The following is a 15,691-nucleotide window of genomic DNA, read 5'->3' as shown; positions in this document are numbered from 1 at the left end:
GGACTGTCCCTATAAAATCGGGACATCTGGTCACCCTACTCTGTTGCCACTGAAGTCAGAGGTAAATTGACACCCCTCCCATAGCACAACACACTGCATGGTACATAAACACTGATGACTTTGCAAGCTAGACTATCATTGTGAAATGCCGCCCCCAAAAGAGGCCAGTGACTCTGGGGGTCATCCACTCAGCTCTTCTGAAAAACCACACTCCATGCAGCCTGCAGAAACCCAGCTGATAGGTTTGTCCTTTTAGCATTAGAGGGCATCAGAGCTGCTGCTCTGTACAAACTACGGATAGCTGGAAAGGCTGGCAAAATATGTATTTTAAAAAACGTATTAAAGAATTTCACAAGAAGCCAACAATTTCCTTCTCCCCTAACAATATGGGGCCCGGCGTGGAGACGAAGGGGAGTTTTAATGCAGGTGCTCTCTGCACCTTTTCCAGAGATGCTTTAGCCTTCAAACAGGCACAAGAAATACAGGGTTCCCCCTCACTATTCTCAACCAATATGCATTGGCCATTAGTTGGAGGCAACCTCTCCAAGGGATAAGAGAGGGGCTGATAATCCAGAGTCTCCTCCATCTTGACCTCGCTGCTTAGGCTCTTTGTGGGGGTGTTTTTCTGTGACGTGGACACATCATTCACTATGATGTGGGCAGGAATCAATGCACTTTATATAGGCTACTGGTCAGCCATCAGGATACATTCCTGGTCACTACTGATTTGAACCTGTGACCTATGCATGAAAGGCACCATACCTCCTTACCAACTATTGTGCAATGCATGTAACCCCATCACACGGGCGTTGGGACAACCTCTTGCCTCACCTTTGTTAAATGTTACTTTTCCTGTTTTCATTTGCAGCTCAGACTTGGGGAGTAATTCAGTAGTCTCCCTCCCAAAAGACAAGAAGTCTTCAAGAGAACCCACCTGACTCAACCTTTGTCAGGCCTCTTATGATACATCTGGTGAAAACGTGAACTTCCCTGGTGTTTCGTGTCATTTCAGTTCCTGGTGCTACGGTGGATGTTATGGGAAATAACACCCTGGCAAGGCTTGGAGAGAAAAAACAGCGCCTCCCACGATCGCAGGGACCGGTGTCGAGTTTATCATTGTCACTGCGCTAATGAAACTTACTTTGTGAGCTTGGGGTGCCGTTAAAGTGGGGAGACAACAGAACGCTCGGTATGTGTCAGCACTGAGACGCTCCCAGAACGTTTATTAACTTGGCACCCTCTTTTTCTCCCGTTTGTCTTGCTTTACGTGCAATCATTTGTGTTTACACAGGCCGTGTTCTCCGCTCCATTGGAGGAGCGCACAATGCTGCTCAGAGAAACTGGGGCATCCCAGATCCAGTCCAAAATCATGGCCTTTTCATTTCACGTTTTGAACTGAATGATTCTCCTTCTGGCTGCTTTTTCAGATGGCTCCCACCCTGAGAGATTCTGCCTCCTTGGCTGCCTGCATACAACTTCCCTCCAAACCTCTTCCCTCTTTGATTTTGCTCATGGGATTCAATAGGGCGGGGAGGGGGCACTCCCTGCACGAGCCAGTGAAGTCAACAGAAATGAGGAGAGTAGATAAAAGACAGACTCTACATCTCGGAACTGCACGTGAATCACAGAATTGGATGCTTGCAAGGTGGCTTCCCAGAATGCTCCGGGTGTGGGTGAATCAAGACTTAAAGTTTTAAAACTCTGGGCTGCCAAGGCTCATCTCCACTGAAGCTGCATTTTACATGCTGGGAGTTCCCCCTCCTGACTCAGAAACTCAGTGTTATTCAATGAATTCACACTGCAGGGCAGGACGACGTGTGAGGCCAAAGGCTGTCTCTCTCTCTGATGGACTAAGGGCTCAATAAACTTTCTAAAGAAACGCCCCTACTCTTCAGCCCACCTGCCAGCATTGTCTTCTATTCAAAAACTACCTTCTGGGAAACCAACACGTGCCAACAAGTAACTCACCCGATGCCCTGAGGAATCCTTTCCTACCCAAAATTCATCTGGGCAGAAGCATTCTTATAATATCCACAACCTGTCAGCGCCCCAGCTGGGGTGTAACAAATCCTTGGCCTACAGACAACAATCACACTCATATAGGGAGCAGGGCTAGAAATCTGTCCCTTCCACTCCAAAAAATACAGGCCTCTGCCACTGAAGCTAAAGAAGAATCTTCCTACCTGATGGTAGCAGTAGGTCTTTTATCCTCTTTCTGAACCAGCGATATCACTCTGATATACACACTAAGTCAGTGCTTTACAATGGGCCCAAGATTTCATCACTGGTGCCAGTGGATGTGTCAAAACCTGCTCTTCACAGCCAGAGGAAACTTTAGTTTCTGTGCTATATTTCAGTGACAGGAGAGAAACATGGCGGGAACATGAAGGTCCCAGAGGGTGCAAACTATGAACGAGACGGGTGAACGTTACCTGCAACATACAGAAGCTTTGCTGACACCACTTTGGGCCCATGATGCCCACCACCGTTCTCCCGGTGTGCTCTCAAGTGCTGTCAGACTGCGCTGCTGTCAGGCCGCCAGTCCTTTCACAATGCCTGACTGATTGTCTGGCTGCCTCAGGGAAACAGCACTGCAATCCCTTTCCCTGATTGGTATTGAATTGTCAGGGTTTGGGGGTGGGGATTCCATATCGAGCATTTTCAAAAGGCACTAATTGTTCCAGAAGTAAAGGACAGATCCGCAGAGTCCTCCAAGGGGCAAACCACGATTTCAATGCAATTTACAAGGACGGGAACAGGAAGAAAGCAGGCGAATGTTAAGAGCATGCCTGTGAATCGTGGAGACAGAGGGGATTAACCAGACTGCTGTACAACATAAAGAACCTATCACCACGTATACTCCACACTTCCTATTACTGGTTAGCCATAGTTAGGCTATAATTCTTTTCTAGTAGCAGTGGCAATAGGAAAGTCCTGTGGAAGATCTCCCAGACATGGGTCACCAAGTTAGGGCACTAGTCCTGGAAGTAGGAGACCCCATTTCATCCGAGTCTTCCCGTGTGATCTAGGGCAAGTCACTGAGGGCTTGCCTTCGCTGCAAACGTTAACTCGAGTTGGGTCGAATGAGGCAACAGGCTGGTGGTATGAGCAGCCCAGAGTAGTTTGAGTCCCCGCTACATCACTAGCTCAAATGCCACTATACCTTCAACCTACCTCCTGTCAGGCCAGCTAGCTGGAGTTTAAAGCACCACTGAACTCGAGCTAAAGACTTTTGGGTGCAGATGGGAGTCATGTTGGGGGAGTACTTGAGTTATACCTACAGCTAACACAGCAGTGAGGACAAGCCCTTAGCCTCGCTGTGCCCCAGTTCTCCTTCTGTCAAATGCAGAGAAGAGACCTGCCTGACCTCACAGGGGAGTTGGGAGGATAAAGACTGTGATGCACTCAGATGCTATGGTAATGGGGTGGGGGACGGGATAGAAGTTCCTAAGGTAGTTAGTTAGAACTGTTATTCTTAAATACCCAAATCAGGGAGCTAGGGGGTAATTCTGGGCTACTCGTGCTGTTTTTCACAAAATTAGGGGTATTGGGGCCAAATACCAATATGGGTAAAATGAAAATGAATTCTCTTGAAATGAATCATCAGTAGTAGTAATTATATATTTATGACACCCAGAAATGGGCTTGGCACTTGACAGTACAGGTAGCATGAAGATCTAGACTGCACCCCAAAGAGTTGGCAATCTAATCTGAATACAAGGTTCTTCCCCCTTTCCTGCACTAACGGTTGTATGATATTGCTGGTGTCATTTTAGTGGCTGATGTGTCCCACCCTAGAGGTGGCTTCATTTTGGTGGGGCGAGTGATGACACCCATCCCTACCTGGATACAGTTTAGAATTCTGCAAAGAACATGGACAATTGTAAAACTGCTACCTCTTAATAATATTGTTGATTTCTCACCTGATGAAATAGGGCCAGACAGTGAGCTGGCATCCATGCAAACCAATCGACAACCCCAAGGCAGTGGAAATGTCACGTCAGCTGTGCTGGAACGCCAGACAGCAGAGAAACCCTCTGAACACCATGACGGTGTCTCATGCTACCGTAGCTTCAACTAATGGAAGTGAAAAAGTAGCAAGCTAGCTTTTCTCCTCCTGTTGTTTAGTCCTCCCACTGCCACGGAAATATTGCAGAGGAAGATGGTGAGCCAGAGATTGAAAACTGGAGCAGAATCAATTAGGGGAAAGACTCTGCTCTGTGGAAACGATGCAGCAGCCCAGCAGGGAGAAGGAAAGAAACCTCAGTCATAATATCTACTTCTACAAGGCCTTGTTCTCCTAGTGCATAGAGTTTGGTGCTGTCTGAAAGTCCCATGCAAAGCGTATGCGTGTGACGATGGTTCATTTACACATTGATGCACAAAGCTTCCCTAATAACGTTGGGCCTGTCTCCTAAACAAGCCATGGCAAACTAGTACCATTAAGGGGTTTGTCTTTCTTGGCCCTGTGGAAGAAACCATGTTTAAAAATGACCGTTGCTAGCATGGTTTCCTTGACTATACGTAGGCTTTGCAACCTTGTTGTAACCATGTGAGTCTCAAGATATTAGAGAGAAAAAGTGAATAATGTAATATCTTTTATTGGACCAGGTTCCGAAAGAGACTCGTTTTTGAGCTTATACAGCCCTGAAGAACAGCTCAGTGTAAGCTCAAAAGCTTGTCTCTGTCACCAACAGAAGTTGGTCCAATCAAAGAAATTACCTCACCCACCTTGTCTGTCTAATATTCTTAGGCTTGGCAGAATTAGATTTTAAGTTTTTTTAAATAATTTCGACCGATAATATTGCTGTTTATTTATAAGAATGTTTTCCTGATTTTTATCCATTTAAATTTTCGCAGTTGCGGGAAATTATGGGGTGGATGTGTGGGTTAGACAATAATTATTCAATGACAGTAGATGTTGAGATTAAAAAAAAGGTAAAGCTTTATAACTGTTACAACACAAATTGTCAACATCACTTGTCAAAATGCACAAATTACGTGTCCTTAAATCAACTCTAAGAAGTTTTCAAGCTGCATTTTCCTTACGTTGCCTATCTGTAAATATCAATTATTCTGGATAGGAATACATCCGCTTGTGTATGTATGGTGATATCGACGCTAATTGACATTCACCATTAAAAAACATAGTCTTCCAAGCCTAACTGTACTGGTCAAGGACTTACGGATGGGGCTTACCCAACAAACCAGAGATTCTCATAAATGAAGGGTCAAACTCTGCCTTCGCTCTGTGCTTTGTAGTTAGAGGTCAGGGTGACTTCCAAGTTTAAGTTAAAGCAAGAAAAAAACCCATCCTGAGGAATAATGACATGCAAATTAGTGGTTCAATAAAGGTTAAATGAGTCTTTCCAAAACCAACCAACCATAATTTGAGCAGCTGATAATTGTAGCTTTGAGAGAAAGAAAAGGAGAACTAAAAAACCCCCAACAATGCTAAGTTCCAAAAAAGGAAAGAGCTCTAGGAACTGAACATTCCGATGGAAAACATCACGCATGGTGCAAATCAGTCTGTCTGACAGATAATGCTGGCGACAGTGCAGTCTTCAGGGGCATTTTATCCCGTTAAGAGGCTGCTCTGCAAAGTACTCTCTGTGTAGAGCTATTTCTCCCTTAATTTCCCCGCCCCTGCAAGATGTTACCTTCCATTAGTTATCCCATTTGGATAGAGAATGGCATTTAAATTCTGATGTATTTTCTCTCTTACCCTCTTAATTTTCAGGTTGCTGCTTCTTCCAGCCAACTCCCAAGTCATGTCTAATGCATCGCTGAGTAGTTCTTAATTACACAGGGCTGCAGCTCGATGTCCTTTGACTTCAGAGGGAGTTTTGTCTGTGTATGGGCTAAGAACATCAGGATTTGGCCCAGTTGCCCAGGCAGTGCCACTTTTTTGGCCTAACCGGACCAGACCCTCAGCTTATGGAAGTCAGTATAGCTGCATTGACGTCAATGGGGCTGCACTGATTTATGCACATTCCATCCAAGGATCTCAAAGCACTGTGAGATCATCAGCTACAAGAAATAGCTCAGCTCTTCTCCCATACAGAGATAAGCTTGATGCTGGGGGAAGAGGATGAGTAGCGGGGCAAGTTACGCCTCCCTAATTCCCCAACTGCATTTGCTCCATCCCAGGCCTTTTGGCATAAATTACAAGAGGCTGGAGGCTATAACAACATACATAGACTGGTTCTGGTCCTTGTGGGATCTTATATCAGCTGTGAGTTAGCCTAGTGCAGACATGCTCCACACCACCCCCAACGCAAGCCCTCCACCCCCATAGCAGGATGTAGGGGGGCGGTTAGCATAGCAGATGGCTATGCTACTTTACACCACCTGAGAACTTCACTGTGGCAAGGGAACTGTAGGGGAACCTATACCGGTTAGGGCCAGAGTCCATCACTTTACCCTGTCCGAGTGGTGCAAAGTGGCAGGATCAGGAAGAGAGAATCCTTACCAGTAAGATAAACCTCAGTAGTAATAACTAGTCTCACAATGTCTTGTGACGTAGATGTTACGTCCTATACAAATGGAGAAACTGATGGACAGACAGCATAAAAAACTCTTCAAAAGTCACCGAACAAGTCAGTGAAAGAGCTAAGAGTAAAACTCGGTCTTCCTCAACTCCCAGTCGTGTGCATTAACTATTCAACGTGTTGCTTCCCTAAAGTCACTAAAAAGCGCAAGCTTGAGGAGCTGCAATGTCACAACAAATATATATATATTTAAAATACAATAGGAGACTAACTTGAGTGCACAATGAGTTCTTATTTCATAGCACTCATTCCCAATGCACTCTGTAATTCTAACCCCCAAGGAACACATTCAATAGTACTGCCCTTCAGACTTGACTAACAAATCTATCTTTGGAAAAGCAAAGGGCTCATGTAATTCCCAGTGCTAGGAAGAATTTTTGCTCTTATCCTATTCTCCTTCCCCCATCTTAACCATTTTTGGGAAAAAGAAGGTAAAATCTATCTTCCTCTGCCAGACAACTTGGTTGTTTAGTGGCACCGCTCTAGAGACTGATCCCATCTGTTAGCTATCTATGCAAGCTGGACCCTCTTAGTAAAATGCCAAGTGTGCCATGGGAAAAGATGATTAGCATCAGTTAGGCTGAAAACAAGCCTCATGATTTCTTTTCAGTTTCATTACATGTGGTGCCCATTTTAAATCACATATTTTTAAAAAAACAACAACAACAACCCAGCAATGAAATGAGCTCGAAAACAGTGACCACTATTAAAAACCTTACAGCCCGTGCCAAAAACATAAATCGTGGAATTATCTTTTTTCCCAGTCATTTCCAAGGAATAATTTCTAATACAGATGATGTTTTTATTGGCTGGGTTCCGCCTTTCTTTCTTTTCTTTGAAAAAAATATCTTGTGGATGAATTTATTGCACATGAAAGCGAAGGGGTAATAGAATTGGATGGGGCCAGGCAAAGTGCAAGGTTGTCGTGTGGATAAATTGCTGTGCTATTTTTGACAGATCTCCTCTTTGGAGGCTTTCGGTTCCCTGTTGGAAGGAATTAGAGGACAGATCTATCTACTATGCAGTAACTGCAGTTAAAATCTGCTTAGATGATTGTTCTTCCAAAGCTGAGCTCTCAATGCAGTTAGCCCTCAATACCCAATTCGGCTTCCACCAGTCTCTTTTGAAACACCAGCTGCCAAGACCATTTTCCGGCCCCACCATTTTCACCAGGTCACCTCTCCCTGCATTGGATTCCTCCACTGGCTCCTTCCTTGCTGGCTCATCAACATCAAGCTTTTTGTCCTGGTCATCAAGGACCATCACAGCTGTGCCCTTCCACACTTTTGCATGCTGGTCTCTTTTCTCATTGTCCCTCATCCTCTCCCATTCAGCCATCCACCTTCCCTCACAAACATCTGTGCACTTCATTCCACGCTGCCTCCCTGCATTGACGGCCCTCCCTGAACTGACCCATGACGCCCCCTTCTCCGTCTCTTCCGTCTCTTCTCAATTTATTCCTTTGGGGCCTGATCCAAAGCCCACTGAAGTCAGTAGCAAGACTCCCTTTGAGGTCAGTGGGCTTTGGGTCATGTTGTCTTTGATTCCATTGGATTTCTGACGCCAACCAAAAATCATGTGACCGTTAGAATCCAGTTTTTTTTTTTAAAGTAAGTCTCTACCCCTCATGATTGTGAAGAAAAGCTTGAAAAATGTTACCCCATTGCAACTGGCACAGTAACCTCTGCCTGAATCTGAAGAGAGCCTGAAACAACAGCTGTGAGGGGGAAAACTGCACCATACATCTCAAGGGGGTGTTAACGCCACTTAGAAGCTACGGCCAGCACTATTCCAACAGAGGGCTGTGTGCGCGCTAGAAGACATGTACAGCAGGCCTGGTCCACTCACTCAAACAGATGCATTCCAGCTGCTGGTTAAATATGGGGGTGCCCCTGACAGCTCTCCTGCCTCCGTGCAGGGGACGTGAGCCTGCTGCCCCAAGGGAAGGGTCCAAGCACCATGTGTCCCTGAGGGTGGGGGGGAACCATGTTACTGCCCCACCTCTCTCGAAGGGAACATATTCCCCATCCCTTAATGGATGGATGGGGCCAGTGGCGAGCTGGCGCCGGTTCGCGCGAACCAGTTGTTAAATTTTGAAGTCTGTTTAGAACCGGTTGTTAAAGGGTTGGGCAAACTCCGGCTTGCGGGCCACATGCTGCCTGCAGGACTGTCCTGTCCATCCTGCCTGAGCTCTCGGCTGGGGAGGCTCCCCTGTGAATTTTTACTCACCGGTGGCACTCCGAGCCTTCGACGGCGAGTCCCAGAGCGACTGAAGGACGTACCGCCTAAGTGCCGCCGAAGATACGAAGTGACTGAAGGAACCGGTTCTTCAGCTTCTGGCAGCTCACCACTGGATGGGGGGACAGTATGGGGTGTGGGCATGGGGAATCCTGTATCCTGGTATGTTCCAGGCTGACCTAATCCAGCCCTGGGTCCCAGTAGGGGGAAGTCTAAGAACCGCTATTCCTACACTACTCTATTTAGATCAACTTTGCGAAAGTCTATCGCAAGCCACTCACTCAGGGGAAGTCTCTTTTTCTGATGGGCAGGTAGATATTTTACTCCTTCCTACACAGCCCCAATTTATGGCAATTTGGCAAGGCTGATTTTAACACACTCCAAATGAGGCCAAGCCGACATGCTGCATCTCAGGGAGGCAAGGGAAGGGGGTTTCGCGGGTTGAATTATGTCCAGGAAAGTTGTGCAATGACCCTCATCAATCACAGCGCAGGAATGGGAGTCGCAGTGCAAGGTTCCCTTCCCACCTTCTCCACCCCATTCTCTCTCACAGCTCAATTCCATTCTATGGCTGGAGAGTGGCTTAGTCTCGATGGCTGATTAGTGCCAATTGTTATACTGATTTATGGGATGAGTCGCCTTATTCAGGGTTTCAGCAGGGGGTGAATTTCCCTCTGTGTTAAGCTTTGGAATCCCCCTGGATCAAAGCTGCCTGACTGTACAAACATAAGTCAGCATTATTATCCTGGTCATCAGTTGCTCTGAAAAAATAAAAATGGTGGGTTATCACGATCCATTCAGGGCAGATCCTGGATCGTATCAGACATCAGGCTGGAGCACTAAAAATACCAAAGTCAAAAGTGGACAGAGTTAGTGCCTTATAAACAAGAAACAGTCTCTGCTTATCTACCCTCCAGGAATTGAGATCCTTCTAAGAATACTAATCCTACTTTGGCACTAATTCAAGATGCTATTAACACTATGAGCCTGTCCCAGGGGCTCATCAGGCCAAGCAACTCAAAACATGGGTTTAGCTCTTTGAATTTAATCTCATAGTCTGTTAGAAATTCATCATTTTTTTTCATTATTACCCCTCTTCTGAAGAAAAAGCAAAACAGGGATTATGGCACCAAGTGCCCAAAAAATCCCACTTCAAAGCCTCAGTAGCAAACTCATAAAGCAGAACCATAAAGTTTGGACCCGGATCAAAATTTCCCCAAAGCTGTGGAGGCATTTAGAGACAGGGTGTTGGTTCAGACCCATTTACTTAGGTTTAGTCTACAATACAAAGTTGTGCCAACATAGCTATGTTAGCTAGCACTGCGAAAAAATCATCTCCCCCCAGCTGATAGAAGGATGCCAGATAACCCCTCCCATGCATACACAACTATATCGACAGAAGAGTGCTTTTGCTGGCATAGCTAATGTTGTTTGGGGAAGTGGTGTAGCTATGCCAGAATATGCTACGTCTCCGCATAATTATGTTGGCATAGCTGTACTGGCAGAGGCTCTGTCGTGCAGACAAGCTCTTAGAATGAAATGATTGTCCTTAAGGCCCCAATTCAACCAAGCACTTAAGCATGTGCTTAAATTCCATTGACTTCAAGTTAAATTAGGCACAGGTTTAAATGCTCTCCTGAATTACAGCCTAAAACATCCTCTAATTCAAAAGGCAGCTAGGGGGTGGCTGAATGGATGCAGAAAAAATAAGAATCAGTTTGAACCTTTACCCCCAAAACCTGAATCTTTCTTGTGGTTTGAAGAAGTTCAGAGAGCTCCCTTACCAACTAGCTCATATTTTTGTTCCACTCTGCACATTTCCCACTCCCAGCTGGGACTAGAAACAACGGAGCCAAAAACCCATGAGAAAGGCTACTCCCTGGGATATTTCTGGCCTGATGAGAAATCATGATAAAAAATTAAATTCTGAGTCCAAAGCCTCTGAGGTCCCTTCAGTCCTTGTGTGTACCCTCCAAAGTTTTTTCTGACTTGAAAAAATGTCATCACGGAATTTTTTTTAAAAAAAGAAAGTCTAAAAACTGCAAGAGCCGAGAGAAACTTCAAAGAGTATTCCTGCAGTCAAACATCATCTGTTTTCTTGCCCGTTCATGTAAGGTATTGGAATCAGAACAATTCAGTGGGAGTTTATTTTGCTGTCTGTAGCTGTGCCGACATTATGGGCAATTAATCTAAGTGGGATGCTCAATGATAATGCCATATAATTGAAATGCATTTTTAAACAGGAGCAGGAAAAGCAATTTCTGGAGGGAACTTGAGGATTTGCAAACAATTACACTGCCTCTCCAAAAAGAGAGGATTTTAGTTAAAGAGTGATGAAAGTGATATAGAATTAGCATATCAGTGAAGGATCTCTCAGAAGAGGGATGGTAGCAACCCAGAAACAATTTCAACTGGTTGGCTCATCTTTCAAATTGAATTTAGAGATAAACAGCTGAATCCACTTGAAAATGGGCTTAGGGACCACTTGAACTTTCTACAGGGGGTGAACCCAATTTTGTTCCACCTTGCAATGAACGCTCTTCGGTATTTCACCAGAAGCACAGACTGTGCCACTAATCCTGAGCACAAAGAAATGGCAAAACATCTGAGAGGAGCAATGAGCCTATCTAGAAAATCGGGATCTTCTTAGCCTTGATTTTTCCCCCCTGAAAGGAACATTTTATTTGCCTTGAGATATCAGTGTGCTGGGAACTTTATAGACAGAAATGGAGACAAGTTTCCCTGTCCCAAAGTGTTTAAAACAGCCTTGCAAAATATCCATAGAATCATAGAGATATCAGGCTGGAAAGGACCTTGAGAATTCACTAAGTCCAGCCCCCTGTGCTGAGGCAGGACCAAGTAAACCTAAACCACCCCAGAGAGGTGTTTGTCCAGCCTGTTCTTAAAAACCTCCAGTGATGGGGATGCCACAACCTTCCTTGGAAGCCTATCCCAGAGCCTAACTACTCTTTTAATCAGAAACTTTTTCCTACTACCTAATCTAAATCTCCCTTTCTGTAGATCAGCCCATTACTATTTCTCCTACCTTCATGGGCAGGGAGAATAATTGATCAAAGCCCTCTCTATAATATCCCTTAACATATCTGAAGACTTATCAGGTCCCTCCCAACCCCCCCTCCCTGTCTTTTCTCCAGACTAAACATGCCCCCTTTTTTTAACCTTTCCTCATAAGTCAGGTTTTCTAAACCTCCTATCATTTTTGTTGCTCTCCTCTGGGCTCTCTCCAATTTGTCCACCTCTTTCCTTAAGCGTGGTGCCCAGAACTGGACACAGGACTCCAGCTGTGGCCTCACCAGTGCTGAATGGAGTGGGACAATTGCCTCCCGTCTCTTATGTACGACACTCCCATTAATACACTCCAGAATGATATTAGCCTTTTTTGCACATCGTTGGCTCATATTCAAGTTGTGATCCACTCGTAATCTCCAGATCCTTTTCAGTGATACTACAACCTAGCTAGTTATTCCCCATTTTGTAGTTGTACTTTGCACTTGTCTTTACTGAATTTCATCTTGTTGATTTCAGACCCATTTTCTAATTTGTCAAGGTCATTTTGAACTCCAATCTTGTCCTCTAAAGGGCTTGCAAACCCTCCCAGCGTGGTGTCATCCGCAAATTTTATAAGCGTACTCTCCACTCCATTATTGAAGTCATTAATGAAAATACTGAATAGTACCGGACGCAGGACTGACCCCTGCAAACCCCATTAGATAAGCCCTCCCATCTCAACAGCTAATCATTGATAACTACTCTCTGAGTACAGTCTTTCAATCAGTTGTGCACCCACCTTATAGTAATTTCTCTAGATCACATTTCCCTCCTTTGCTTATGAGAATGTCATGGGGGACTGCGTCCAAAACTTTACTAAAATCAAGATACGAACATCTACCAGCCCAGGTACAAAATCTACACCCCTTCCCTTCACCAGGTTTGATGATAATGCTAAAACTAATGATATTTTACTCACCCACAAAAATATGACTTGCCCGAGGGGACTAGATTTTCGCAAGGTTTACAATCTACGTACGCTGCCCAGGAGAGTCTAGGTCTTTGCTTCTTCCACTCTTTGGAATATCAGTTTTACTTGCCCTCCCTGAGAGGCCTCAGCCTAGCGGTCAGTCAGACAAGGAAGAACCCCTCCCCCCCAACCCCTTGTTCAGACCCTGGGGGATTTACTGAGCATACTGAGTCGTAACCACATTGCTCGATTGCCATGGATGGCCACTGGGTGGGTGGGGGCAGAGTCTTCGCCATCCCCCAAAAGGGGGCGGGCAGAGGTGACAAGTGATAAGGCAGAAAACCGCTATGTCGGCGAGTGACCCAGATCCTTGGGACGTCTTCATAGCTGCACGACTCGGCAGCTTCTGTGGTCTCTGCAGCATGGGATGCAAGTGGCACCTACAGAGCCTTTGGTGTCTGTCTACATGTAGATTCACTTCAGCTCTCCAGAGCAGGGACTGGCTCTTCCTGTGTTAGTTCAGCCCCCAGCCTCGTGGGGTGCAATTCTGAGAGGGTTCTTTGGGTGCTACGATCATATAAATACATTATACAGTCAGTTACCTGAAAACCCTAGTTATCTGGGGCCACAGTGTGTCCCCCACACAGCCCTAAAAATCACCACATACCTTCAGAAGGGCAGAATACAGCCGTGATAATCTTCCCTTTAAAGAAAACGTGTCTAATTCACGCGTCACCAGTGCAACACCATATTCACTCCAGTGGGGTTTCATGGCTGTAGCACTGTGGCCAGTTCAAAGGGGAGCCAAGCAATTCGTTGTCTCCACAGCGGCATCTCCAGTCAGAGCTCCTCAGCCATCACAGAGCCCCAAAGCCGGGGACACAGCCCCTCCCAGTGACCAGCGGGGCAAGGATCTCACTGACACACACTTCCATCATCACTGAGGGGCCTTGACCAGCCACAGCCCGGGGCAAGTGGCCTGGGCACCAGGCCAGCCATATGGCTTTGGGATCCTCCCCACTCGCCGGGTCTCAGAGCACAGGCTCCAGGATGACCCTGAACGTCTTCACTGCAATTTTAGAGCCCCGGAGCCCAAGTCCCGCGAGCCTGAGTCAGTCGACTCGGGCCAGCTGCAGCCTGCCGCGGGTCTATTATCGCAGTGCAGACGTCCCCAATGAGTCCTCAGCCTTCCTTTCCAGAGTTCAGTTCAATCTCTCTCCCCTTGAGGCAGGAGCCCCCAATGCCCCTTCCCAGGGCTGAGTTATAATGCAAACAATCCCATTATTCCCTGCAGGAGCCAGTCTTGCTCTCTGCAGCTGCTTCCTCATGCCAGCTACAGCTTCCTCGGCTTCTGCCCTGCCCGAGCCTCCTAGCTGGACTGTTATCAGCTGCTCATTCTCGAGGCCTCTCCTTTATAAGAGGTCTGGTTTGGTCACGTGACCCGCCAGTCACATGATCTTCATTCTCCGTGAGTTAAGCTTGTCACAGCTGGACTGAGGCCCACCTCCTCTTTAGGGGCCAGACACCCTGGGACAATGGGATAAACAAAGCACCCACAAGGGATCAAATTTGCATGGAAGTCAGTAGGAGCCACACCTGCTTAGCTCCCCGGTGCTGTGCCACTTTCCCCAGGCATGTTCTGAATCACATACACATTTGTGTTCATTGCTCTGGGAAAAAAAGGTTTTTACTTACTTGGGACCCTGTTAATGGCTCGTAGAGGCCTGAGTACCCGGACAGTTCGGATGGCAGATAAGCTTACGTTGTGCCCATCCAGAGAATATTCCATCATGCTAAGGAAGAAAGAGAAAAAGAAGTCAGAACAGAGGTGTCTCATCTCCTAGGCCTTACAAGTGTGCGTGCAGGCTAAAAAGGGGCTGTTCCTAGCTGCTGAGGTGGATCAGTTAGCTGGACAGTATGTGCCCTGGCTACCTCAGGATTACGCGATACAATGGGCACCCTCATGCTCTGCAGGATTAGCAGAAGGCTACCGCAGCACGGGATTGCTGCAGCACTAGAGGAAGCTGCCTAGCTAATGCCGTGATTTACCTGCGGGAAGTAGTGCCTCCTGGAGGGGGAAGTTTTATGAATGAAAGGCCAACGTGTCACCGCCTGGTGTCTGAGAGTGATCTGGCATCCTCTAAAATCACCTGCCCTGGTGCATTACGCTGAGCTGCAGCTACTTACTAAAGCAGTCCTGCTGAAGTCATTGGTTAGTGCCGCTCACCATGACTACTGGTTGCAGAATTAGACCCAACAGAAATTGGAGGTGGGGGAGGGGGCAAAGGGGAACCTATAAATCTCCATGTCAGTGCAAAACGGCTCTTTACAGTACAACGCCGCGTCAGAGATTCCAAGACCAGAAGGGCCCACTGTGATCAACTCGTCCGACCTCCTGTATAACACAGGCCAGAGAACTTCCCCCCAAATCGTTCCCTTTAGAACTTCCCCCAAAATAGTTCCCTTTAGAAAAACATCTCGTCTTGATTTAAAACTCGTCAGTGACGGAGACAGACCGTGACCCTTGGTAAATTGTTCCGATCCTTAAGCCCTTCGCTTGGGAGATTATTCCGCAGCCCCACACAGCTCACAGTCAAGAAGATTTTCCTGATATTCCTTTCTCACTACTCCTGTGATACCTTCTTGTACTACCCCGGTGTATTTTCTTGACAGCTTGGCTTTTCTCCTCCCACAAACATTTACAGAAGAGAGCTGGGGAATAACATTCAGGTAGTTTGGGCTGCATTTACATTATTAAAAAAAGGAACATTTTCTTTTTCATGTCCTGTTGCCATTTCACACACGTTTCCCTCCTGGCCTGAGAAAGATGTTAAATTTAGTCAGTTTCGTTGGTCTTTTATAACCAGGAGTGGTAAACATGTCAGGTTTTTTTTTTCTTAAATGGGGCTCTGGCTAGTTAGCT

At 46.2% G+C, this 15,691-nt stretch overlaps 1 protein-coding gene across 1 annotated transcript in view; it reads right to left on the bottom strand.

Moving 5' to 3' along the window:
* Positions 1–15,691, bottom strand: part of CACNA1H (calcium voltage-gated channel subunit alpha1 H) — a 477,272-nt gene that overhangs the window by 178,570 nt on the left and 283,011 nt on the right. The window contains exon 5 of the mRNA XM_074965057.1: positions 14,464–14,561. Within this exon, the coding sequence (XP_074821158.1) occupies positions 14,464–14,561 (98 nt within the window). The remainder of the gene's footprint in view (positions 1–14,463; positions 14,562–15,691) is intronic.

This window comes from Natator depressus, chromosome 10 (assembly GCF_965152275.1).
Source record: "Natator depressus isolate rNatDep1 chromosome 10, rNatDep2.hap1, whole genome shotgun sequence".
NCBI lineage: Eukaryota > Metazoa > Chordata > Testudines > Cheloniidae > Natator > Natator depressus.
Note: the sequence above shows the minus strand (reverse complement) of the source record. Positions and strands in the feature narration are given on the sequence as shown.